Source organism: Camellia sinensis, chromosome 6, assembly GCF_055761805.1.
Source record: "Camellia sinensis isolate YWXY chromosome 6, ASM5576180v1, whole genome shotgun sequence".
NCBI lineage: Eukaryota > Viridiplantae > Streptophyta > Magnoliopsida > Ericales > Theaceae > Camellia > Camellia sinensis.
The window spans coordinates 194,030,259-194,053,778 of NC_138966.1; the positions used below are offsets into that span (position 1 = coordinate 194,030,259).

At 34.4% G+C, this 23,520-nt stretch overlaps 2 protein-coding genes, 1 long non-coding RNA gene and 1 other non-coding gene across 10 annotated transcripts; 2 read left to right on the forward strand and 2 right to left on the reverse strand.

Moving 5' to 3' along the window:
* Nucleotides 1-4,664: 4,664 nt before the first annotated feature.
* LOC114299436 (uncharacterized) lies at nucleotides 4,665-13,384 on the forward strand. Of its 3 annotated transcripts, XR_014333738.1 has the most exons (4): nucleotides 4,665-5,198; nucleotides 5,961-6,098; nucleotides 7,023-7,276; nucleotides 7,487-13,384. XR_014333738.1 is itself a non-coding variant. In XM_082875773.1 (3 exons), the coding sequence occupies exons 1-3, from the start codon at nucleotides 4,801-4,803 to the stop codon at nucleotides 7,060-7,062; spliced, it is 576 nt and encodes a 191-aa protein (XP_082731899.1). In that variant the 5' UTR covers nucleotides 4,671-4,800; the 3' UTR covers nucleotides 7,063-13,384. The 3 variants fall into 3 exon arrangements, 2 of the variants coding, with proteins under 2 accessions (XP_082731899.1, XP_082731898.1); XM_082875773.1 differs by having other exon boundaries at nucleotides 4,671-5,198; nucleotides 7,023-13,384; XM_082875772.1 differs by lacking the exon at nucleotides 7,023-7,276 and having other exon boundaries at nucleotides 4,672-5,198.
* Nucleotides 8,336-13,424, reverse strand: LOC145789259 (putative serine/threonine-protein phosphatase 2A regulatory subunit B'' subunit TON2). Of its 5 annotated transcripts, none has more exons than XR_014333739.1 (7): nucleotides 12,957-13,377; nucleotides 11,814-11,905; nucleotides 11,663-11,730; nucleotides 11,465-11,527; nucleotides 11,094-11,192; nucleotides 10,271-10,429; nucleotides 8,336-9,035 (listed from the first exon to the last, which is right to left on the reverse strand). XR_014333739.1 is itself a non-coding variant. In XM_082875779.1 (7 exons), exons 5-7 carry the CDS (start codon nucleotides 11,196-11,198, stop codon nucleotides 9,012-9,014), a joined length of 288 nt encoding a protein of 95 aa, XP_082731905.1. In that variant the 5' UTR covers nucleotides 11,199-11,237; nucleotides 11,465-11,527; nucleotides 11,663-11,730; nucleotides 11,814-11,905; nucleotides 12,957-13,424; the 3' UTR covers nucleotides 8,336-9,011. The 5 variants fall into 5 exon arrangements, 2 of the variants coding, with proteins under 2 accessions (XP_082731905.1, XP_082731906.1); XR_014333740.1 differs by having other exon boundaries at nucleotides 10,271-10,386; nucleotides 12,957-13,098; XM_082875779.1 differs by having other exon boundaries at nucleotides 11,094-11,237; nucleotides 12,957-13,424.
* Nucleotides 9,438-9,568, reverse strand: LOC145794367 (small nucleolar RNA snoR104). Its single transcript, XR_014334290.1, has one exon. It is a non-coding gene; the product is annotated as a small nucleolar RNA snoR104 (small nucleolar RNA).
* A 9,133-nt stretch (nucleotides 13,425-22,557) lies between the features above and the next one.
* On the forward strand, nucleotides 22,558-23,491 carry LOC145793136 (uncharacterized). Its single transcript, XR_014333747.1, has 4 exons — nucleotides 22,558-22,726; nucleotides 22,810-22,860; nucleotides 23,115-23,171; nucleotides 23,415-23,491. It is a non-coding gene; the product is annotated as an uncharacterized LOC145793136 (long non-coding RNA).
* Nucleotides 23,492-23,520: the final 29 nt, after the last annotated feature.

The window sequence follows — 23,520 nt, forward strand, 5'->3', positions numbered from 1 at the left end:
TTGATGCTGGTGCTCCATATTGTAAAATATCTTTAATTGCTAGGCCAGGTATAGCTTGGGCCCTCTTGGGTTGGATTGGTCTTTTACCCCTTTTAGTGACTAGTATCCATGGGTCAAATGCATCTTCCTCCCCTCTCTCTGTTTGCAAGTATCCGTTAGCTTCTGTCATGGGATTGTCAGGACGTCTTTGCCGGTAACGGCTATGTTATTTGCCGCCGGTTGGACGTTGGGAGTTTTGAACCTGCAGGCTTCTTTCTTTCTTGTGATCAATTCTAGCACAAAGAAAACAAAAGAAGTGTAGAGATTCGTATTCTATGTTGTAGTACCTATCCTCCAAAATAAACTTTGGTTTTAGAGGTTTACTGGCCTTGTTTGGTTTGTGTTTCTCAAAAAATTTTGGGAAAAATTTTCTACAAATAAGTTTTCAAAAGTAGTCAAACCAAACAAATTTTCCCAAATTTTTTTTCCAAAACTTGTTTGGTTTACAAGTTTTCCAAACAAATCTCTCTCTCATACACATCAAATCAATCACTTTTTTCAAAACTCTTTCTCAAAATAATTTTTCAATACATCTTTTGAAAAAAAATCAAACCAAACAAATTTTCGTACTTTTTATCTCAAAGCATATTTCTCAAATACAAACCAAACAAGCCCTAAGATCCATTTCAATACATATTCTTGCAAATTTCCCTCTTGTCGCCATAGCCGTGATCTAATCAATCTTAAGACGTTTCCCACTAGATTTGGCAATGGCGAAAAGAAGTTTCTCCTGGTAATACTCAATCGGAAGCTTTGGAAACCAAACCCAAACTGCGGTTGTGGTTTCAGAGGCTTCCGATGGTTTGAAATTCGGTTCCCACCGTCGCACAGTGAGATAGTAGTCCATGATCACCCATGGTTCTCCCATGAAAACATGAGTACAGTCTGACTATTCAGAAAATTTAAAAAGGAAGTAATTGTTACCCAGGTCAATGCCATTAAAATCCCCTTGCAGACCCCAAATATTCTTTACTCGAGTACATAGCATTTTATAGCCTATGCTCCTGCCCAGAAGCCTGATGATTAGAGCATTCCTCCACGGTTGCCTAATCTTTTCCAGTAGTTCTTTGGGTAGGGTGACTTTGGGAAAGCCCAAGTGTTCTGAGCAGGAGTGTTGGATTTCAGTTTGTCTCTCGAGCTCATTATCCTCTTCATTAGATGAGAGGATTTCTACCCTATTGTCGCATAAATGATCACTTTTTCTATTCATGTTCAGAGCTTATTTGAAGGATTTGGGAGGTAGGGAAGGAGATCCCATAGCAGTAGGAACTTGAGCAGGGGTTCCCTCTTTCGACTCTAAAATCTCTATGTTCACCCCATTTTCTATGGTTGTTGCGATAGGTGAATCAGAACTTTTAATTTTCTTGGTGCTTCTGATCAAGTGGTCTTCTTATTCGATTGTTTTCTCAAGATTTAAAGGATCTCGATGATTGTTGGTGTTGCCTGAGATGTTTTCCGTCATATTGTTAGGCTTGATCAGGACTAAACCGAACCGATCCGTCGCATTTTGGACGGATGCGTGATGACGAGCGGACGGTTGTGGATTGATTTTCTCCAATCCGCCAATTTGGCGGACGGATGGCGGATTTGAGATTTCTTTGGCCGCAACCGAACCGCCAAACTGCCAAATCGCTAGCACCCCTAGTAATTTATAAGATTTTGTATTTTCAATTTGTTTAAATATTATGTTTGTGTTTTCAATTGAAAAAGAGTTTAAATATTCTGTTGTAAAAAAGTTTTCAACTTTAATATATTTTTGAATTGAAAAAAATAAACGTATTATTTATCTAGATTTTTTTGTTTTTAAATCTAACTCTAAAAATAATAAATAGAAAATATGATATACGCTGGTTGGTTTTTGTTTTCAAAAACATATGTAGATATAACAATACAGAGACATACAATCTCTACTACTGCTCTATTTATGGTTTTGGTGGTTTGAATTGTTATTATATTTTAAGAATCACAGATTGTAATACTTTATGTGAATAAATCATGCTGTGATTGTAATATGTGGATGAGGCATGTAGTGATCGTGATATTCTAAAGTTTCAAACTTTCTTTATTTGGATAAGGCATACAGTGATTGTAATATTTTTTTATATCATTGACTGTAATACTTTTTTTTTTTTTGAGGAAGTGCACAAGTTGAATTATGTTAAAAATTTATAAAATTTTAAACCGCCAAACCGATTCGCATCCATCCGCCAAACCGCCAATCCGCTCAATCCACATCCGCCGGATTGGCGGATGGATGCGGATTGATTTTCTTCAATCCGCCAATCTGGCGGACGGATGGCGGATTAGAGGTTCCGCGGCCGCAACCGACCTGCGCCCACCCCTAGGGACCATACAACTTTTAAAATACAGTATATATATTCAAAATTAAATTTTTTTGTTAAAAAAATAATAAAGCGAATATTATACCAAAAATGTGATTAGAAAACTATATTAAAAAACTAAATGCTAGTGTGTTTGGTTTGAATTTTTTGAATTAAGTTTTTGAAAATTGAGTTTTTTGGTTTTCGTGTTTTTTTTTTTTTTGTTTTTAGTGAATATTTTTAAATTTTTAAACATTTTTTTTATTATTTTAGATGCACCTTACTTAGATGTACCTAAAAAGTAAAAAAATTTGTGAAAAAATATTTTAAAAAATTAATAAATACATAAAAATATAAAAAAAATGTACTGAATTCTCGTATATTTTTTTGTATTTTTGGTATTTAATGAATTTTTAAAAAGTTTTTTTCACAAATTTTTTACTTTTTAGGTATATTTATGTTAGATATGTCTAAAAAGTAAAAAAAAAATTGCTTAAAATATTAAAAAAACTTAGTAAAAATAAAAAAATAAGGAAAATAAGAAAGTAGAATTTTCTGAAAAGTGTTTTTTAAAAAATGGAACTAAGAAAAGTAATTTTTGAGTAACAAAAAAAGCAATTCATCCTCATAAATTCATTTTCATTAAATATTTTTTTTATCGCTTTTAAGAAACTTAATCATAAATAAACAGAAACAAAAATACGATAAAAATGATTGAATTTTCAAACCCTCAATAAAATAATTTCTGGGAAACAAAAAAAAATTTAAAAATGAGAATTGACACAGACTTTGAGTCCAAATAGGGTAGGGTCGGACCTATAAATCTATATCCAGCATTAGGGGTGTAATTTTGGCCTGGCTCGGCCCATTCGGGTTCGGGCCTGGCCGAGCCCATGTCGGGCCTTGTGGGCTCTCCCGTTAAAAAATCGGGCTGGGTCCAAGCCCAAGCCTAGGCTCAAGGGTATTTGGGCTTTGGGCGGGCTAGTGGGCTGGGCCCCTGGGCTTGAGCTTGGGCTTTGGGCGGGTCTAAACAATTTTTAAATTTTTTTAAAATTTTTTTCCACCAAAATTTTATTATTTTTCATTAAAAATAATACTTCGGCATCAGGTGGGCCGGGCGGGCCGGGCTTTTGGGTAGGCCTTGAGCGGGTCAATGGGGCGGGGCTTCAAAACGATGGCCCAGGCCCAGGCCCTAACCCAAGGCCTCGAGCTGGGCATGGGCTCAGACCTAAACGGGCCTTCACAGGCCGGGCCCACCTCGGGCAGCAGGCGGGCTTCAGGTCACCCGCAGGCCATGGGCCAAAATTACAACCCTATCCAGCATCTAACCCACCAACCGTCTTTACCCGATCCATCATCATCATCATCATCATCATCTTCTTGTTCTTCTTCTTGATTGGAACACTCCCAGTATGAGGTGTTTTGAGAAGATGATTAAAAATTATTTTTTAATTTTTTTGATTTTTTTGTGAGAGATGGAAGTAGATTAAAAGTTGAGAAGTGACTTTTAACCGACTTCTCAAAACATCCCTATATTTGGAACTTAGGAGTAAAAAGAAAAGAAATAATTACTTAAGTTATAAGAAAAAATAAAAAAAAAAGAAATAATTGTGATTTATCTCTCTCTTATTTAGATAAATAAGAAATAAAAGAAAAGAAATGATTATTTGGTTAGATTTCATAAAAAAAAAAAAATGAAAAGAAATTTTTTTATGTTATATCATCAAAATAATCTTTTACTAAATATAAAAAAACCCTAAGAACTTGAGTGTCACATTGCTTGTTTTCACTTTTCAAAAGGCATTTTTTAGAAAATTCTATTTTCTTATTTTTCATATTTTTTTTGTTTTTATTGAATTTTTTTAATATTTTAAGCAATTTTTTTACTTTTTAGACACACCTAACATAAATACACCTAAAAAATAAAAAAATTGTACAAAAAATCTTTTAAAAATTCACTAAATACCAAAAATATAAAAAAAATACAAGAATTCAGTACATTTTTTGTATTTTTATGTATTTATTAATTTTTTAAAATATTTTTACACAAAATTTTTATTTTTTAGATACATCTAAGTAAGGTACATCTAAAAAAGTAAAAAAAAATGTTTAAAATTTAAAAAATATTTACTAAAAACAAAAAAATACGAAAACCAAAAAAGTTAATTTTAAAAAAATTTAATCCAAAAAATTCAAACCGAACACACTGAATCATTTTATTTTTTTTATTTTTATAAAAATATAAAAATTTATTAATTTCTTTTCTCGGACAACCTTTATAAAGGTTAAAAATAAAGATTATAAGAAAAATAAAACTTCTCCCCGTTTCCCTCTTTCGTCCCCACTTAAATTACCCAAACAATTAAAAAAAATACGTATCTCTTCGTTTCGTTTCATTTTTCATTTCCAAATCACTCAATCCAAAACATAGTGTCAATCAATGGAGTCTTCGTCTTCGTCTTCGTCTTCGTCTTCACGAAGATCGCTGCTACATACGCATACATCTACAACCAGTCCTCAAAGATTTCTATCGAAGCGAATCGAACCAGCAATTCGAGGCAAATCGTGTCCGATATGCTTGAATCACATCGACCATCGCAGAGCAGCGGTGATCACAGCCTGCCTCCATGCCTATTGCGTCGATTGCATTCGCAGATGGAGCGATTTGAAGCGAAACTGTCCTCTCTGCAACGCAGTCTTCGATGCTTGGTTCTCCCAAATCAACCTCTCCTCTCGAACCTTCCTCAAACACAAATTACCAGAAATCAGTGAGGATATTAGGAAGCTCAATGTCGCAGTTTTGCGTAGCAGGCGAAGAGTTCTTGTTGCGGAGCGAAGGTGAGATTCTGGTATTTCTTTTCTTCTGTTTGGTTGACGAGACAATTGGGGAAAATGAAAGGGAATTTTGTAGTTTTTGGTGTAAACCTAGAAAACATGAAGCATATGAGTTAAAATTAGGGTAGAATGGTAAATACCGAAGCTTTATACAACCAGCCATGGATATCCTCTTGCGGAGCAGAGGTGAGGTTCTGGTATTTTTGTCTTGTTTGTTTGGTTAGTGGGAAAATTGGGTGAAAGAAAGGAAATTTTGAAGATTTTGGTATAAACCCAAAAACACATGAAGCATAAGAGTCAAAATTGGGATAGAAAGGTAAATAACGAAGCTTGATACAGCCAGCCATGAAGAACCTCTTGCGGAGCAGAGGTGAAGTTTTGATATTTTTGTCCTCTTTGTTTGTTTGGTTGGTGGGAAAATTGGGTGAAAGAAAGGAAATTTTGAAGTTTCTTGTTGTAAACCCGGAAAACCTGAAGCATAAGAATCAAAATTAGGATAGAAAGGTACACAATCAAGTTTTATACAGCAGTCATAGATATCTTTTGAGGAGCAGAGGCAAGGTTCTGTTATTTTTGTCTTGTTTGTTTGGTTGGTGGGAAAATTGAGTGAAAGAAATGAAATATTTCTGTTTGTGTGGTGTAAACCCAGAAAACATAAAATAAAAGGTTTTCAATAGTAATTTTTTTACTAATGAATTTTTAGGTTTTTGAGAGAGGTTTGTGTTTGAGTCTGCGAATTACAGTTGAAATTTAACATGTTCTTAGGGTCCTCAGAAGATTAAGGGAAGAATTTGATTGTGTCAATGGGCGAACGATGCCTTTGCCGAGACAAAGATGGTTTGGAAGGTCAGGATCAGAGTCTTCTAATTCTGTTGCTGAGAGAGTTCTTCAGTGGCGTGCTAGGTATTCTCCATATTGTTCTGCTCCCCCCAATTTTTATTTTATTTTAACCTATAGTCAGATTTTGATTTGTCATCTGCAAATATGCTAGTATTGTTTGAACTTTTTTTTATCATTCATGTATTTAGCTAATGGATTCAAAACCACAACTTAATGTCAACTTTGTTACGATTCAGAGTTGTCTTGAGCGGGTATATTCACTAGCCCAAGCTACTGAGATTCAGAGAGAGGACAATGACATAATTCTGTTTGTTTATTTGTTATCCAATTTCTTGAAATAAATCTATATTGCTGTGAAAGTCCATGTGTTTGACAAGACGTAAGGGTTTTAAAGATTTGCACAACCTTCTATCGCCAAAATTTTGTTTCCTTAGAAGTAAATTGCATACCACATGGTTCTCTTATTTTCTTTGTTGTTCACCAATTCAGCTGGCAGTCAAGCATGCTCCCTCTATTGAGTCTGGAATGCGTAGAAATCTGTCTGGACAATGGGTTCTTGTTTCGACAGCCTCTATGAAGTTGTTCCCTTGGATGCATGATGAGTGCTATGTATTGATATTATGAACACATAATTGTCGCATAACACTAAGTATGCAAAACCATACACTGTCCATTGTAAAAAATCTGAGATGTGCCATTTTTTACTTCTTTGCCATTCTTGTGTCTAGTTGGTATGTCTACCCAACACTGTGTCACATGCCATTTTTGCCATTCTTGTGTCTTAGTTACTATGTTTGCTAGTGTTTCTAGTATTACTGTGTAGGATAATATCTTATGCTTGAACCTAGTTTTACTGTTAGGCTTTGGCTTTGTTGAATTAGGTTGCACTTGATTTCCCAAAAAAAAAAAAAAAATAAGAAAAGAAAATTGTTTCCTTCTGGAAGGTTTTATTTTTGAGAGCTGACTTCCCCCTTATGTTTTCATCAGAACACAGCAGGAAACAATGGTGTCAAAGATAGGATACTAAAAAGAATAGAGCCATGGATTCATAGGGAACTGAAAGCTATACTTGGGGATCCAGATCCATCTGTTATTGTGCATGTGGCATCCTCACTCTTTATCTCAGGCCTTGAAGAGAAGCACGAGGCCCCTTCCAAACAATTTGTTCTCGAGGATAACTTTATTGAACCTTTGCGACCTTTTCTGCATGAAAGGATGAATATGTTTTGGCATGAACTCCGGTACATCATCTGCATTTAATTGACAAAAGATTGTTTGTTGCCCAGATAAGAAATTTATTTTTCCAAATTCTTAATTTATGTATGCATGTATTTTTTGTTTTTAAATTTTAAAAACAATTAGCATTTTATTTAGGTGAGAATGATCTATAATTACTTTGTTTCTCAGAATGACAGTTTTCTAATGAACAAAAACTGTATGCCTTTCTTAAGGTGTTTTGCAGAAAGTCCATTCAACATTGAGACATACGACACTGTAGTTGAATATAAAAAATTGTCAGAATAAGTTCAGAAGAGAAATTTCAAAGGCTTTGTTGGCAACTTGGGGGGTCATGTTCTTCAAAAAGATCTATGGCTCCAAAGGATCGTGCAAGCTGTCATTGGAATTGTATCTTCATCTGCCTGTTTGGAGAGATAGTCAATGGTTTTAATGGTCTTAATCCAGCGCATGTCTGCCTGACTTGAAAACAATACACGCAATTTGCACAAACCAAGAAGAATGAGCCAAAGCGGGTGGAGTTGCATCATGTTCATCTGGATTATCCTCAGAATAAGTGAAGAAGACAAGCGAGTAGTTTCCTCATTCAAGATTATCCTTGTTCATCTGGGTGTTTATTCAAATAATAGTACACCCTAATTGGAGATTCTTGTTATCAGTTTCATCCAGTCGCATTTTTATCCAGCTTATATGGTTTGTGATGTCTATACTGGCTAATGGATATTGTGACTGTTAAATTTCCTTAAGTTCTATTTAACTGGCTATTTTTTCTGCCAAAAAATTGAGTTCTCTCAATACTTATGGAAAATGATATATTATACACCTCAAACTTGTAGTGATCATATGTTATTGCGGATTATTAGGGAGATTAATATTATACAATCATACAAAATTAGATGAAAGAGAATAGCCTTAATAGTCGGGCATATTTTCATTTTAATTGCTATTTGGACATAGAAATAGGTGATGAGAAGAATAGAGTTGAAGAAAATGAAATTATTATTCTAATTAATATAGATCCAAGTATATATCTAAGTCAGGATATGTAATAAGTGCGAGGAATGTAGAACTAAACAAATGGACTTATTCATCTTTCAACATGAAAATGTGATAATTTTTTTGTTCTTACTCTTTACTTCTTTTCATACAAAATTATTCTTACAGGCACGGCAGTTGAGTTGTTCTTATCACTGCTATAGGTTTGCACCAAAGGGGGTTGTCTACTCCTACAGCCAAACAGAGATGGACTAAGTTAACCATGAACATCAATATGTTGAAAAGCTGAAATCTGACCCACAACATGACAACCTTTGCTCTGCCTTCCATATACCTGTTAAAAAAATCATGCAGTACAGGGTTCCTAGATTGACATAAAACATGATTTCAAAAGTATTCCTTCAATTTTTTGTGGCCCCTGATTCCAATCTAACACTACCACTAGTGCCATTATTTCACAAAATTATAACCTATATGACACTGCAAACTCTCGTGATACAGCAAACACATGCCTGACGGTGAATTCGGTGCGTCTATCATTCTTCTTCCGGTTCTCCCTCTTCTTGGAGAAGATTCTCTCTATTGTCATGGGCCCAGAAACCGCGCACATCTACAAGCATGCTGGCAACAGTTCCACCCTATTTGCAAGCCAATAGATCAGCCAGAGTGATCCGTAGAGGGTCAGATGGTTTCACCATGTCCCAATCTCTTACGGCCTCAATACAAAGCTCATAGTTCCCTCCTTCAATCCATTTCTGGTGTACATCTCTGTTTCAAACCCACAGGGAAGAAAATTATGTTAGCTCTGTTCCATTTCTGGTGTACATCTCTGTTTCAAAGCTCATAGTTCTATATATGCGAGTTTTTTTTACCAAGTGCATGTGATTTTAAATCATATTTCCCAATCTCAAAGTAGTTTTCAACTTATTTCCCAAATTTTTTTTTTTAAAAGTTACAGTAAGGTATTTGAAGTCATGTAACCAAACCACAACTCGAATAAACAACCTGTATTGATAAATATGTTTAAAAGTGGGGAAATTCGTTTAAAAGTCAGCCGACCTTGGTAAAAAAACTTGTACATATGCATTGAGGTTACAAAAACAAATTCAGGGGTAACTAGCTCCCTAGTCTAAAAGCCTTCAACAAGGTTTCCAAACTTAGTAGTTTGGTTCATGTGTCTTGTAATTTGGGACTTGCAGAACTAACTCAAGTAACCACAAGCAAGAAATTACAGAGATTTTCTGTAGGAAGATTGCATCAGGTAACACCTCTGCTTGTGAAATACGAAAGTAGTATTACATGAGAGAGAGATAGAGAGAGAGATCCACAAAGAGACTAACACTAACACAAGCCAGAGAGAGATGAAACTTGTCTCATGTTTACGCATTCACTGTAATAGCACAATCACGTGATCAAACCACAGTGATAAAAGAACTGTGGAGTTGCATTATTAATGTTGTAATTTATCAGAGATATTTTGTTACAAGAAGGATCATGCTCTCTTATTCATTTTTAATTTTTCTTCCTCGAATAAACACACAATCAAATCCTAAAATCAATCAGGTTTCAGAGCAAAACACACACCATTGGGAATCAATTTAGAACAAAGTGGCTTAATGACAGTTATTAATGTCACCAACTACATGTAAAACGATAAAGTCCGTATGCTATGTTGCCTGTTGCCTTTATGTTGAAGTTCACATCAGTCGCTGTTTGTTTATCTATTGTTCTGAATCCTTTCTTTTGCATATGAAGCTTATGTTATTGGTGGTTGTGGTGGTTAAGTTTCTATTTTCCTATATACTTGTGTTACTCATTTTACTGTTGTTACTTATCAAAGAAAAAGTTACTATAACAATTTTTTGCAATAATTAGGCACCTTGGTATCAACGAGCCTTATTAACTCAAATTACTTAATACACTTTATAGGTGAATATCTAATTACACATGTCAGACACATATAGAAAACAAGACATTGTTATGCATAGAAAACCAAGACCCACCGTATGCATGACATAAAGGTAAAATGGCAGGATGACAATTCTTCCTGACTCATCTTTCTCGAACTTCATGAAGTTTGACGGACTGAAAAAGCGTCGACATTTAGGGCCTATTTGTTCTGTACACACAGAGGCAATGTGGCAAAAGTCCTCATAATTCATCTAACAATATGAGAAACAAGACGTGTTTTAGCATCATTAGAGAAAAAAAAAAAAACAGACAAACAAACAAAAGAGTAGTTATAAGGCTGTAACTGTACGAGGGATATAATCAGAATAGTTAAAAATAATAATAATAATAATAAAAGAAGAAGAAGAAGAGTTGTACCACAGCATCAAATATCTGTACATTAGATCAAACATGCCAAATTATTAACTTCAAAATTAGTAAGCTTAAACAAGCAGTTAGCAAGAAATCTAAGAAAACAAATGCACCAGATGTGGCTATAGCAGTCTAATCCACACTCAGTGAATGTCCGCTAATTCAATAATGTGAAAGAAAGACAACATTTCTTTCGGTCAGGTTTGAATAGAAAATAAATGGACAGAAGAAAGAGAAAAACAATGAAAAATCAAGATACAAAAACTGGCATGAGAGAGAAAGAAAACAAAGTATTGTACTATACGGAGAATTGGTAAAATGTTTGCACAACAAAGTATTGTACTTAAAATTATCAGGACATGTCAGAAATCCAGAAGAATCTAAAGAAGAAAATAAGTCAACTACCACTGCTAGTGTAGACATTTTGCAAAGAAGTTGAACATATATATTAGATTCTTAGCAACATGAAAGAAAAATTATATAAAAACGATAAGGTGTACAGACCTTTTCAGCACCAGTGGCATCATCAATCACACAATTTTCTTTGAAGCAAACCCACATGGCATCCAGATCATCAGCATTTAGTAAAAGATCAGATTGCTTCTGCATGTACGAAATGATGAATTATTGCCAATCCACATCCTAATACTAAACCAAATAATTAGTCACTACAAATGAAATCATATTGAAATCTTGCACAACCCAATAAACTTTGTAAGATTCAATCTAAAAAAAAAAAACAAAAATGGCAATATGGAGTTCCAATATCACACCAACAGACAGAGATATACGCTTGTTTCAATCTGCCAAAGATGAATTGATTAAGTGATGATGACTAACAACAGTCAACAAACGAGGAAAAGTGTAAGTGATACCTTTAGAAAACGATATTTAGCCACCCTCTGGACCCTGTGACTGATGGAGCCTTCTTCTGGTTTCTGAACAAAGGGGAAACAGAAAACAAACAAAAAAAAAAGGCTAAAGTAAGTACAAAATATGAAAAAAAAAAATGAAAATGGTAAAAAACATTATCATATTAACGAAACGAACAAAACTATATGAAAATAAGGAACCTTCTCCCTTCAGCATTTGCACTCAAGTTCTATCCAAGTAGATACCAAAACAAATGGACAAATTTTGTCTGCAAAAAGAGCAAGAAAGAAAGTGACAAAATCACCTGGCCTATATTAACTCAAACACCTAAGCAACAATAACAATGCTTACCTTCTTATAGAAGCTTGGAATTGTGCCAGCTTCAGCACTCTTTTGCTGCTTCTCTTTGAAAATATTAAGCAATATTCTCTTTGTCTCAAGTTCTATAAATCAAAGCACAATGTATACAGTTATACTACTAGAGAAACATGCACGTGGTAATCATGGCCATGTTTACATCTGCCATGTAATTCATGCACAAAATGCCATATACAAGCCGCCAATAACAACAGATAAAGAAATCCCATTTTGAGATAACTAACTAACATAAATATGTTGTCAACATGCAATCTTTAATCCATACCCACATGAATTAACATTAACATTACCATCAAGCTTGACCAAAAAAATAAATCCTAAAAATGTATAATCCATACCCACATGAATAACCCCCTTATCGTGGATGACCCACAAACTCCGGAACAGAATTTTAAGCCTCAACCTCCCCAAATCATTAACACCTAGTTTGGATTGAGTGATTTGGAGAGAAAAGAAATGAAATCAAATTCTCTGGGTCCTAATCACTTGTTTGGATTACTGAACAGGAGATAAATGAGGAGAAATGGAACTATTGATTTCTCTCATAACTCACTTTTTGAATCTCTCCAAATTGGAGAGATTGGGAGAGAAAATAAATAAGAACATTACTAATTAATTGTCCATCTACCAACAAAAGAAATAAAAACATAAACGGTTATTTTGGTAATATAAACTGTAAGATTTTCTTTTCTTTTCTTTTATATAGTCTATCCAAACAATTTGGAGTCTTTCCAACTTAACCAAACAAGAGGGAGAGAAATCACAATTATTTCTTTTCTTTTCTCCCCTAAAAATCCAAACATAGTGTAAAAGACTGGCAGCAAGGAATCCGAGCCTTGAATTTTGAGTTGGAAACCACCTTAAGCTGGTTCCAATTCCACCACGGCATTGATTATACTGACAAAATCACAACAACAACAACAGCAAAATTGTTTTTGTATAGACAACTAAATTCAGATAAAAGACACAAATTTAAACACTGTTAAGATAGCCAAATTTGTGAAATTACATAGTCTATTCAAATTCAATCATGTCATAACTGCCAATTGGTTTTTTGAGTTTCGCAATTGATCAACCAAAACACATAATTGTCAAGGAATTAGATAAAATACAGACCCATTAATGCTTTAGAACCGAGACCAGAACCGGATCCGATGTAATGGCGAAGGTTTCGGGCCCATAACAGGGACGACGATGGTGGAATCTTCCTCGGACGCGATGCTTCGTGGTCTTGGCCATCAATCGATACACTGTACATTGCTTGAGATTGCAGCCTCTTCGTCTTTGTCTCTCTGATTCAGAAATCTGAGGAGCTTAACCTTTCAGATAGAGAGCTCGATCTATGTACATTACGACTTGGAGGCAGAAACATTGCTCACTGTTTTCGAAACCCTAGTGTTCGCTCGCGAGAGAGTCTTCTTTTCTTGTTGAACGAATCTTCAAATGGTGAACGTGCATAGAGACCCATCGTCCCTGGATGTTTCCAAATTCGCATTAACCACCCTGTGAGCTTTCAAGGCATCTACTTTGGTGTCACGAAGCCTGGCTTAGAAGTGAGGCTTGAATTTGGTCTATTGAAGCCTCTACATATGCTGCCACGTGAAATTTAAGTAATTTGGAAAAAAAAAAAATAGATCCCACGTTTTTCACTTTCTTCCTTAATCAACTACCCAATACTTAATTGATAAGAAACGATTTTGATTTCCGTCTCTCTCCCACACACAAAAACACAAACACATTAGCGATATCTCTCTCCGTTTCTTTTTCATTTGTTTTCGTCTGCACTTTCTGTTTGTTTCTTAGCAAAATTTGTCGACTGTTTCGTTCCTTCTGGGTGTTCTTTGATGGTGGTTGTTCTACATATTTGACTCTCTCTCTTCCATTACTCTCATTTGTGGGTATATAAAGAGAGTTTTAGAGAGAGAGAGAGAGATATGAAGATAGAGAAATATGGACGCGAATAAGCAAATGGGTTCTCCTTCATCTTCCTCATTCACTTCTGATCTTTTCAGTTCCAAGGAGTCCTCTGCTTCATCATCTTTTGGAATTTTTGGGTCTATCTTTGAGCCTTCTTCCAAGGTATTCATTCCCTTTTCCCACCACTTTGAATTGTGGACATTTGGCGAGTTCTTTGCATTTTCTTTGAATTATTTGATTCAATTTTAGTTTTTATGGTATTGGGTTTTGTGCATTTTTCTCTGAGTTTTGTTAATGGCATCAGTTATTGTGGTTCTGTTCTTTTGTGGATTTGTTGTTTTGAAACTTTTTGAAGACTTTGAAGGTTGTGTGTCAGGTTCTTGCTGTGAATTTTTAATGAGTTTTTGTGTAACTTCATCAAATTGCGTAATAGGCCATGCAGATTAAAGAGAACTATATACAATTTGATGTAATATATGGGTTTTTCTTGAACCTCACCATATTTGTGTAAAGACACAATTGGGTGTTTTCCTACAAAGCATACAAATCACAAAAAAATTAGGGTGTACATAGAAGACTTCAAACTCCCCCACAAAGAGAGAGAGAGAGAGAGAGAGAGAGAGAGAGAGAGAGAGAGAGAGAGAGAGAGAGAGAGAGAGAGAGATGCAACTTAGTTTTGTAAAACATGCAGTATTCTACTGGTTGTTTCCATCATTCCTATGAGTCTTCCAGCATATCTCTTGGACATGGAATACATTTGAATAATTTAAATAAGGAAAAATGCTAAAGACAGCCTTTGGGCTGTTAACAGTACCAGTGGACGTGTAAAAAGTGTATCCAAATTTGTGAAAAATCTGAATACATGCATGAAAATGCTTTGGGATGTGTAAAAAACACATTGAGAGTTTTTTTGGCTTTTCTTCCCCTTATTGGTAGCCCATCGCGCTGTCATTAACATGACTCTTTAAATAATTTAGCATTATTATTTATTAGAAAAAAGGCTTGTATAGAAGTTAGTAGACAAAATGAAAAATTTACAAAAAAATTTCCAAGTAAATATGAAAAAATATTAAAGAAAACAAAGAAGCTAAAGTTGCATCTGGGAAAGTTCCTGGACAGTTTTCTAGGGCTAGGCAATAAACACTATGAACAAACACAATGTTGCCAAACAACATATATACTCCCTGGAAGGAGCAAGGCATATTTGGCACAAAAAAAAAAAAAATACTCTTCCATCAAAGTGGAAACATACAACGGAGAAATGAAGGCTGTTAGAAATTAACCACACCAAAAGCTCATGTCTAGGCAAGATTCACCATACCTCAAGGTTACAACTGTTAAAAGAACCAAGCAGCTAGAGCCTTGAGTACACTTTGTTTAGTGCTCGCAAAATTTAGATTGTTGAGCTAAATGAACAAAGTTCAAGTTCTATGAATCAACCCAATTTGAAAGAAATCAAACTTGGCAAACGAGAGTACACTAAAATATTTTTAGTAATGCATGTGAAAGAGAGTTAGGGGTAACCATTGGTTCAATGGTAAAATCTTGGCCTAATAACCTTGAGGTTATGGGTTTAAGTCTCAGGGTAGCCACTTTGTGCACTATGCCAAAGGTTAGGTGTGTACCCAATCTTTCTCCTCCCAAACACACATTAATGTGTACTATTTGGGCGTTGTTTTTCCTATGTGAAAGAGAGTTGAAGTAAGACATGACAGGTTGTGGGAATTTTTGTCCAATACCAAATATCAGGCAGGTCATTAGGCTAATTTTACTCCTTGAGTTTTATTAAAGTTGATGAACAAACAAAGTGAGAATCCATTCTAATGCACCGTGACAAAAAAATCCTTTCTTTCCCACATTTTACCCAAAGGCCCCTATTCTTTTGACTTTTCGACAACGTAAAGCTTATCCAAGGTTAGGAGCTCAATCTTTTGTCTGAAAACTTTGAGCTGAACTTGAGTAAGATTGGCTTAGCTCTTGCCAAGTTTGAAAACAATCTACTCCTCACCAGCCAAGGCTAAGCAGCTAGAAGTATGCTTAAGAATTTGGACAGCCAGATATATTGCTTGATTTGGCTTATCTACACACCTTCACTAAAGGTTCAAGGTCTACATGTCAAGTGCTATGACTTAGACATAACACACCAAACATTAACATATTGTATACTCTTCTTCCACAAAATTACGACCTTAAATTTCATTTCCAAGTTATTTTATTTTCTCATGTTCCATTAATTAACAATTCATTATTTACTGAAACCATAGAAAAGAAACCAATTAACATAGATAGAAGTAATACTATATTTACATTTTAAAGATCTGTTTCAAGACTCCAGTCAAGATGAAAAAATCTCCTTGCTAGAACTAAAGGAATACAAGACCTTTTACTGGCACATTAATTTTTCCAAGACTTTTCTGCTGCATTTTTCATCTCTATTTTTTCAAATTAATCTGTGATCCTTCCTCCATTCAGTAATATATATAGATTAATCAATAGTCATTAATAAAAACATTAATTCAACTTATTTATTTTGGAAGAGAGGAATTATAAGCGTTAAATGGTGTGCTTCAAGGCCTACACCTAAAACATTATGAGATCTCAAGGAGACAATGTAAATTCCATCATTGCAGCTACATCAAATATTCTTGGTCCATTGCAAAAAAGGCCATCAAATTAAGTTTAAGAGCTGAAATCTAGCACTTCATAGAATGTTTAAGTGAAGTACAAGATCATTTTTGCTAACCTAAAATCAAGATAAACTGTAAAAGCCAAAACACATGGAGCACGAAAAGTGACCTGTTTGGACACGGAGGCTTTTGCAAGCAACATGATGTCCCCATAGGAATGAGATGTTTGTACAGTTAGTGCAACCAGGCAAGACTCGGCAATCTAGGATTCAATCCAAGACCAAACTAGAGATATGTTGTCCTGCAAACCAAACAAGTCAAGTGTTAGTTCAACTTTTTGTAACAGAGTTAGTTAGGTAGATATTTTAGTTAGATATTTTGTAAGCATGTGGAGTGTATATCATTTTAGATTTTGCAAATTTCCAGTGGGAACTTTGTTATACATGGTTCTGCCCTTAAGAATCAAGGCAATACACCAACAGCTACTAAAAGAATACAAAAGGGAAAAATTTCCCAAACTAAAGACGTACAATAGGAAACTATTCCTTCAATTGTAATAAGTTGACATAGTGCACACAAAAGACACGAGGGCTATTGCATGTGCAGTTACACACAATTTTAATAAGTTGTTTTTCCTAATCAATAACAGTAAGTGACCAATGAAAGTATGCTATTATTGGTTTGGGCATATTATTATCAAACATATGGCGAGCAAAAGACAAAATTGTAGCAAAACAACAAAACAAAGACAATACATAGGCTGAGCCAAATATTAAATAGAATTTGGGCAATAACAAGCATCAATCTAATATAGAAGCATAGAAATCAAGTAATGACATCTCCATAGAAGACAAAGAAACAGCAAGCCAAATAATTACATACCAGATTGTTTGGATTTGTAGCCAAATAATCATACAGAGTTTAGCCCAATGCAAACTGCAGAATAAAGGAAGATACAACACTCAAACGAACATTCATTGTAAGAAATTGAACAATTTATTTGATAAACTAGAGAGTAATTTGCAACAAAGAAATTGAACAATTTACACTTCTTAATATCTCATGACTTGAGGAACAAGCTTGGGTGAAAAGTACACCGCGTAATCTGTAGCGGCACACTGCCTAATCTGTTGTTTAAGCTCATTTAAAGTTCAATCAAACCAGACCCTCCAAAACCAATAAACAAAACCCATCTGGTCAATGATAACTGATGCATTAACAGTTCCCAATTTAGCAAAGCAAATGCAAAGATCACAATTTTCACATCTTAAATTTATCCCTCCTAAGCACCATCTTCTTAATCTTTAAGAGCACAACAACAACTTAAGCAACTAAATACATACTTTAGCATAGGCCTTATATGCTAGATACACATTTCTATTTCCTTACAATTACCAGACCTCAAACTCAAAGGGCCTGAAACATGGAGGAAAGATTTTTTTACCTAAAGTATACTAACACAAGAACATGGCATAAACTCGGCCAGTGGCCAGCAATCAACCATCTCATTATTATGAAGTCACACAAGGCATCAAGCATATCATCTCACATCAGTCATTCTTTTCAATAATAAATTGCAAATGGTTGCTAATCAGGGTCCATCAAACTCCCATCCAAGCCATCAATGCCATACTTGATAGGAAAATGGCTCTGAGAATTAGCTCTATCAAGTATAATGAGTAGAATGCCCAAAAAATTAAGATCCTATCAATCAGTTATTCGACTTGATGGTGTATGCTCAAAAAATTAAGATAAACTCACAAATGTAATGAAGAAACAATATTTTTAACTTCTGATGCATTCCTAAGTTAGTCCTAAGAATTCTTGCTACTGCTATTTTCATATTCTTCTAAATATAATTCCTAATCCCTAAACATTTCAATCCCAATTAATTTCCGGGTCACAAAAGAATAAAGAATGACACAAAGATGAAGGTGAATATGGTCTCACCGATGAATGTAATGAACTCCTCAAATGTACTGAAGAAAACAAGAGAAAATTATTTCACATCTTAACCGTCTAAAACAATATAGGAGAAGAAAACCAAGAACAAAAACACAAAAGAGACAAAATACTAACAATTTACATCATATGAAAGTAAAGCAATTAAAAAAGAACAATAGTTATCAAGCTGTTACTTTGACGTTGAAAATAAGAAACAAAAAAAAAAACTTCCTTGTAACTAACAGCGTTTCCAAAAATGCAAGTTAAGCAGGAAGAACCATTTCCTTTATTCAAATAACTACCCAATGAAAACTTGACATATATATGCTTTCACCCAATTCTCCTTCACTCCAATTCAACATACTTTTGTTGCATTCCTAAATCTTAAAATTTATAATTAATCAAAATTCTAAAACATAATTAATATATTAAAATTAAAATCAAAGCATAAAGAATAAATCGTTTACGAACACATCCATAAATGCGTAGACATCAAGCATGGGGACAAAGGCTTGAATTTTTCGAAGAAGTGAATGAACCTTACCCGAGAGTTGACTGACTGAATCTGTAGCAACCTTACCATCTTCAACCAATTTGGTCTGTGAACTACTCGTCTTAGTATGCATTCGCCTATTGAAATTTTGTTAATTTGGTCCCAGTTTCATTTTGTTAATTGGCATAAAATTCTGTTTGAAAGAGCTTTGATTGATGGGAATTTATCTATGTTTTGCAGGAGGTCTATCTGCCATATTAATTTGTCAAAATAAGGCCCTACACTACACAAGGTATTGGAATCTACCAGTAGAATGAATGTTTTACATTTTTTCTGATTAAATCCACTTGAGGAAGTGAAATATTTTATGGTAGATATGGTATTACTTCCAGCTATGTAATTAAATACTCCTTTCTTCAATAAACCACATCATAGAATAATACAAAATTTGTTTTCACTTGTCTGTTTTGAACATAAAAATCATTGTGTTATGCAACTTGTTCCAAGGAAGATCAGCTGTTAATTTTGGTGGCTGGTAGTTAGAATGCCTCTTTATTCATGGTTGAGACACCAACAGATTTTCTATTTTCTATTTTCGAGGACATATTAGCAAACAGTTGGTGTACATAATTTACACATAAATTAAATTAAAGAAAAAGAACAACATAGAAACCATACACCGACACAACTTGTAAGGCATGGAAGCAACTATCTACACAACTTGTTACGGTTTTGAAATCAAAGCCCCAATGGCACAACTATCTTGGGTAGCTATGGATATTAATTTTGACTGATAAAAAAAAATTAATAACAGATATTCAATGGTTAGGGTTTTGAAATCAAAGCACCAACGGCACATTTGAATGAAGCTTAGAGTTAGCAACAAACCTGAACTACAGAAAAGAGTTCTCGAAAAAATTCGATTCGACTGGAAGGGAAGGGAAAAGACGATGACTAGGTCTTTGCTCACAAACCCATAGTGGAGACATCCAGAGAGTGAGAGCTTGTGAAGAAGATGTCGACATGGTTGAAGCCCGGATAGCCGACGAGGCTGATAGTCCTCGGAAGCTTCGGCTATGGCAGAAGAGAAGAGGGAGGAGAAGAGCCAACAAAAGGGCCAAACACGGCTGATGCAATTTTGCTTCCCCTTGTAACCAGCTACACCGGTTGCCTATTTGAGAGTTAAATTATTTAAATAATTTAGTTATGACTTGATTATGAGGTAATATGGTATAAATAAATAATTGAATATAACTAAGTTATGAGTCAATATGATAGTAATTATGACTAATATAGTATTGGTTATGACATTAAATCATATAAGTTCATAACTAAATGTATGGTACATCTAAATGGATCATTTATTTGCATTGAGGTACAAATTACAGCAGATGATTCAAATATGAAGTTGTAGGGTTCTAGTGACAACTTGATTGTGAGGGGTAGGAAAACATGTTATATATCAGAAACTATGTTTCATCATTTGGTCACAACTTAAGAGAGTGTTTCAACTATTCACTGTATGTGCTGCAACAATACTTTGTAACATAAATAAATAAAGAAGAGGGGAGGGGGCTTATGACTTGTGAGCTTGAAGAATTTTTTCTCAAGTAAAAGGGTTATTTTCATTGTAATCATGTTGAAGATGATCCTTTTAACATACATCCACATAAAACCAATAATTAACTCTATTTACATCTTCTCTGTACCTGGTCAGCGACATCTAACCCAATTGTAATTATGCATTATTTTCAGTATTGAAGTTTTGTAATATTTCATTCTTTCTAATTTAAGTTGAGCTATAGTCTATCTGTGTGTATTCTTGGTATGTTCATATATTTGCTATAGAATAATATGATATCATGATGTTCTTTAGCATCATCTTGGTGCTTTTTTCTAATAAAAAAATTCCTTATTCATCACAATATATATATATATATATCATGATGTAGACATTTTTTAATCAAAGCTCAAAACTTCACTTTTTTCAGATTTAGTTTGTGGCATGAAAAGAAACAAGTTTACAGCCACCGAGAGGGATCGGATTTCTTCTGTCTTAGAGTGGGCATTTGTTCGCCTTGAAGCATGGTTTCAATGGTTTAATACTACGCAATTAGGTAAATCTGGAGTTTTATTTTTATTTTTATTTCTCTCTCATTGGGTGATTAATTTTTGAGAAATGTTAGGGATACTAACAGTTTTATCAACACACTTACAAGTTTATGCAGGTCCCATGCCAAGTGATGGTAGATCCATTAAAGCTTATGAGTTGTGTTAGTAATAAGATTGTTAGTTGAATATCCCTAGCATTGTTAATTTTTTCCATTTGGAGATATCACTGGAAAACTCTACCACCAATCCAAAATTGGGCATTCCAATGGATGTTGCCCGTCTCCTCTAGACGTCTTGATGATAGGATAAACTTTCCACATTTCACATCATATTGATCTGTCAACAATGTGTCTGATGGACCCTGCTACCCCTTTAGTCAGACATTTTAAACCATGAATAGCAAAGAAGTGAGCAAAAGGACGAATGGTTATTCATGTAGCCAAGCAAAGTAAGATCCTTGCGACTCTGTTGAGTTTGACTATATAGAGAACGCATTCACAATTTATTTTTTCTTTCATTTTGAATATTTTTCATTTTTTCTATTATTAGTAGAATTTTGTTCTTTGTTGCTAATCAAAAAAACAAAAACAAAAAAAGGACATTCACAATTCCTGCAAAATATGTTTCAACTTGGATCATTATTTCTGAGAAAGATAAGATATATGCTGATATGTTTCTTACTTCTGTGAGTATTTTCTTTTCTAAGTCAGTGCTTTGATTAACAGGCAAGAATATGAGCAGCTATTTTTGGCATGGAAGAGACAACGCAACCATGCGCGAATTAAATCCTAAGGTTCCACTCCACATGATTTAATGAAATTTCCGGAATAATTAAATACAACCCTACTAAGGACACCAACTTTTCCCCTGCCCTCTCATTGTGATGGGGGCAGTGATAAAGGCTGTGAAAAAATGTGGTTTTTGTGATCTTTTCCAATTAAATATACTCGTTATTTCCTTTTACTTATGGGCTTTTAAACAGGGAATGATATTCAATATTGGGCATGATATGGAATATGAGTTCTCAAGCAGTATTTTTTGGTTCAAATATTGGGAGTTGTGTAGTCCTGTACACTAGTAGGATCTCTATTTCTTTCTCTTTTTTCCTTTTTTGAGAAGAAAAATTATTAAAAAAAATTTAAAAAAAAACACATAAAGGGGCGCAGCCTCTGTACATGATGTATACAAGTCAACTAAAGCCAATCCATAAGGTTGAGCTGAATCAGATCAAAATTGATCCTAATCAATATGCTGTAGGAATCCCTTAATCAGTGCACCTGCTCTAACCTATCAAACTTATGGGTTCACCATATATCTACCTAAGCCATTTTTGTTCTTCTTCCAACATTCTGTTCTTTTTCACTCATCCTCTAACTTAAAAACCTTACAAAGATTGTTTCTTCTAATCCAAGAGGAAACAAGAGTATCATAATCAACTCATTGAAGAACCTTTGAAACCACTAGCTGTGTAACTACATGAAGTACACGAATGCTGGTGATTCTGGATCTCCAATCATAGTTTATTCCATCTATTTATCCAATTGTTCCCCTTTTAGTAACATTACCAATGTTTAAAACAGATTTATTCATCAAACACACCAATGGTTGTGTTACCATATTAACATTGTCACTGGAATGTCCAGACACTGACCTCTGGGTTGGATCATTATCCATGTGCGTCGCACCCAATTGAAGATGAACGTCATTTGGATCTTAGATGTTGGATGTTTCTTGCAGCAGATTGCATGCATTCAATCTCAAAGCTTCTTCAGAAGGAACATGAACTCGGGAAGGTATGACAATAGGAATAGACATTTGCATTTCGGGGTTCATGTCTTGCCATATTAAACCTCCAAATGGAAATAATGCAGGAAAGGAATATGATTCAACAGCTAAGCTGCTCTCGAATTTTGAAATCCTAAATCAGGTTTGTGCAAAGTTCATTATGTTATCTAGCATTATTTCTTGTTCTTCTAGAGCTTCTATAATCTTTTGTAATTGGTGATGCCTTTTTTTTTTTTTTTGGTAGTTCTATAATTGGGTAGAAAGCAAAAGAAAAGTTTATAATTATTTGGAAATCTTCTTTGCTGCAATTCATTTGTATTCTATCAAAAAATTATTTCCAATTCAATATGAACTGATGTTTCAAGAAGTTAAATAAGGTGCTTAATGTTTTTGCAGATGCACTTTGATGATGCACATGGAACTTAATTGGATTTTGGAAATCACACGGTAAAGGTATGCTCCTTGCCCATTTATTATTCCTTTTAGATTATGGTACCACTATCCTATATTCAACTGAAAAAGTCTAGGATCACAAAACCGGACACAACTGATCAATTTTTGTGTATGTAGAACTCGTATTCAACTTATACACAATAATTACAATTCACGAAATTATTATATGCAACTGAACCATAATATAAAATGCTAAGAACTGTCTACATTGTCATAGTCTTAAAAAATGATTAATCCTTCCAGGTTCGTTTGATTTGGTGAGAAGTAATGGGAAACAACCATTATGCAAGTCGAGAGCTCGTCCAGGAAGCTTTAGAACAGCCAAGATTGAGGTTTGTTCCTCATATTG

Coding starts and splice junctions, on each gene's coding strand:
- LOC114299436 (XM_082875772.1), top strand. CDS start 4,801: ATGGAGTCTTCGTCTTCGTCTTCGTCTTCGTCTTCACGAAGATCGCTG. Junction 5,199..5,960: donor GTTCTTGTTGCGGAGCGAAG/GTGAGATTCTGG, acceptor ACATGTTCTTAG/GGTCCTCAGAAGATTAAGGG. Junction 6,099..7,486: donor GTTCTTCAGTGGCGTGCTAG/GTATTCTCCATA, acceptor GCCTTTCTTAAG/GTGTTTTGCAGAAAGTCCAT.
- LOC145789259 (XM_082875779.1), bottom strand. CDS start 11,198: ATGCAGAAGCAATCTGATCTTTTACTAAATGCTGATGATCTGGATGCC. Junction 10,430..11,093: donor ATGCCACTGGTGCTGAAAAG/GTCTGTACACCT, acceptor TCATATTGTTAG/ATGAATTATGAGGACTTTTG. Junction 9,036..10,270: donor ACCTTTATGTCATGCATACG/GTGGGTCTTGGT, acceptor GGTTTGAAACAG/AGATGTACACCAGAAATGGA.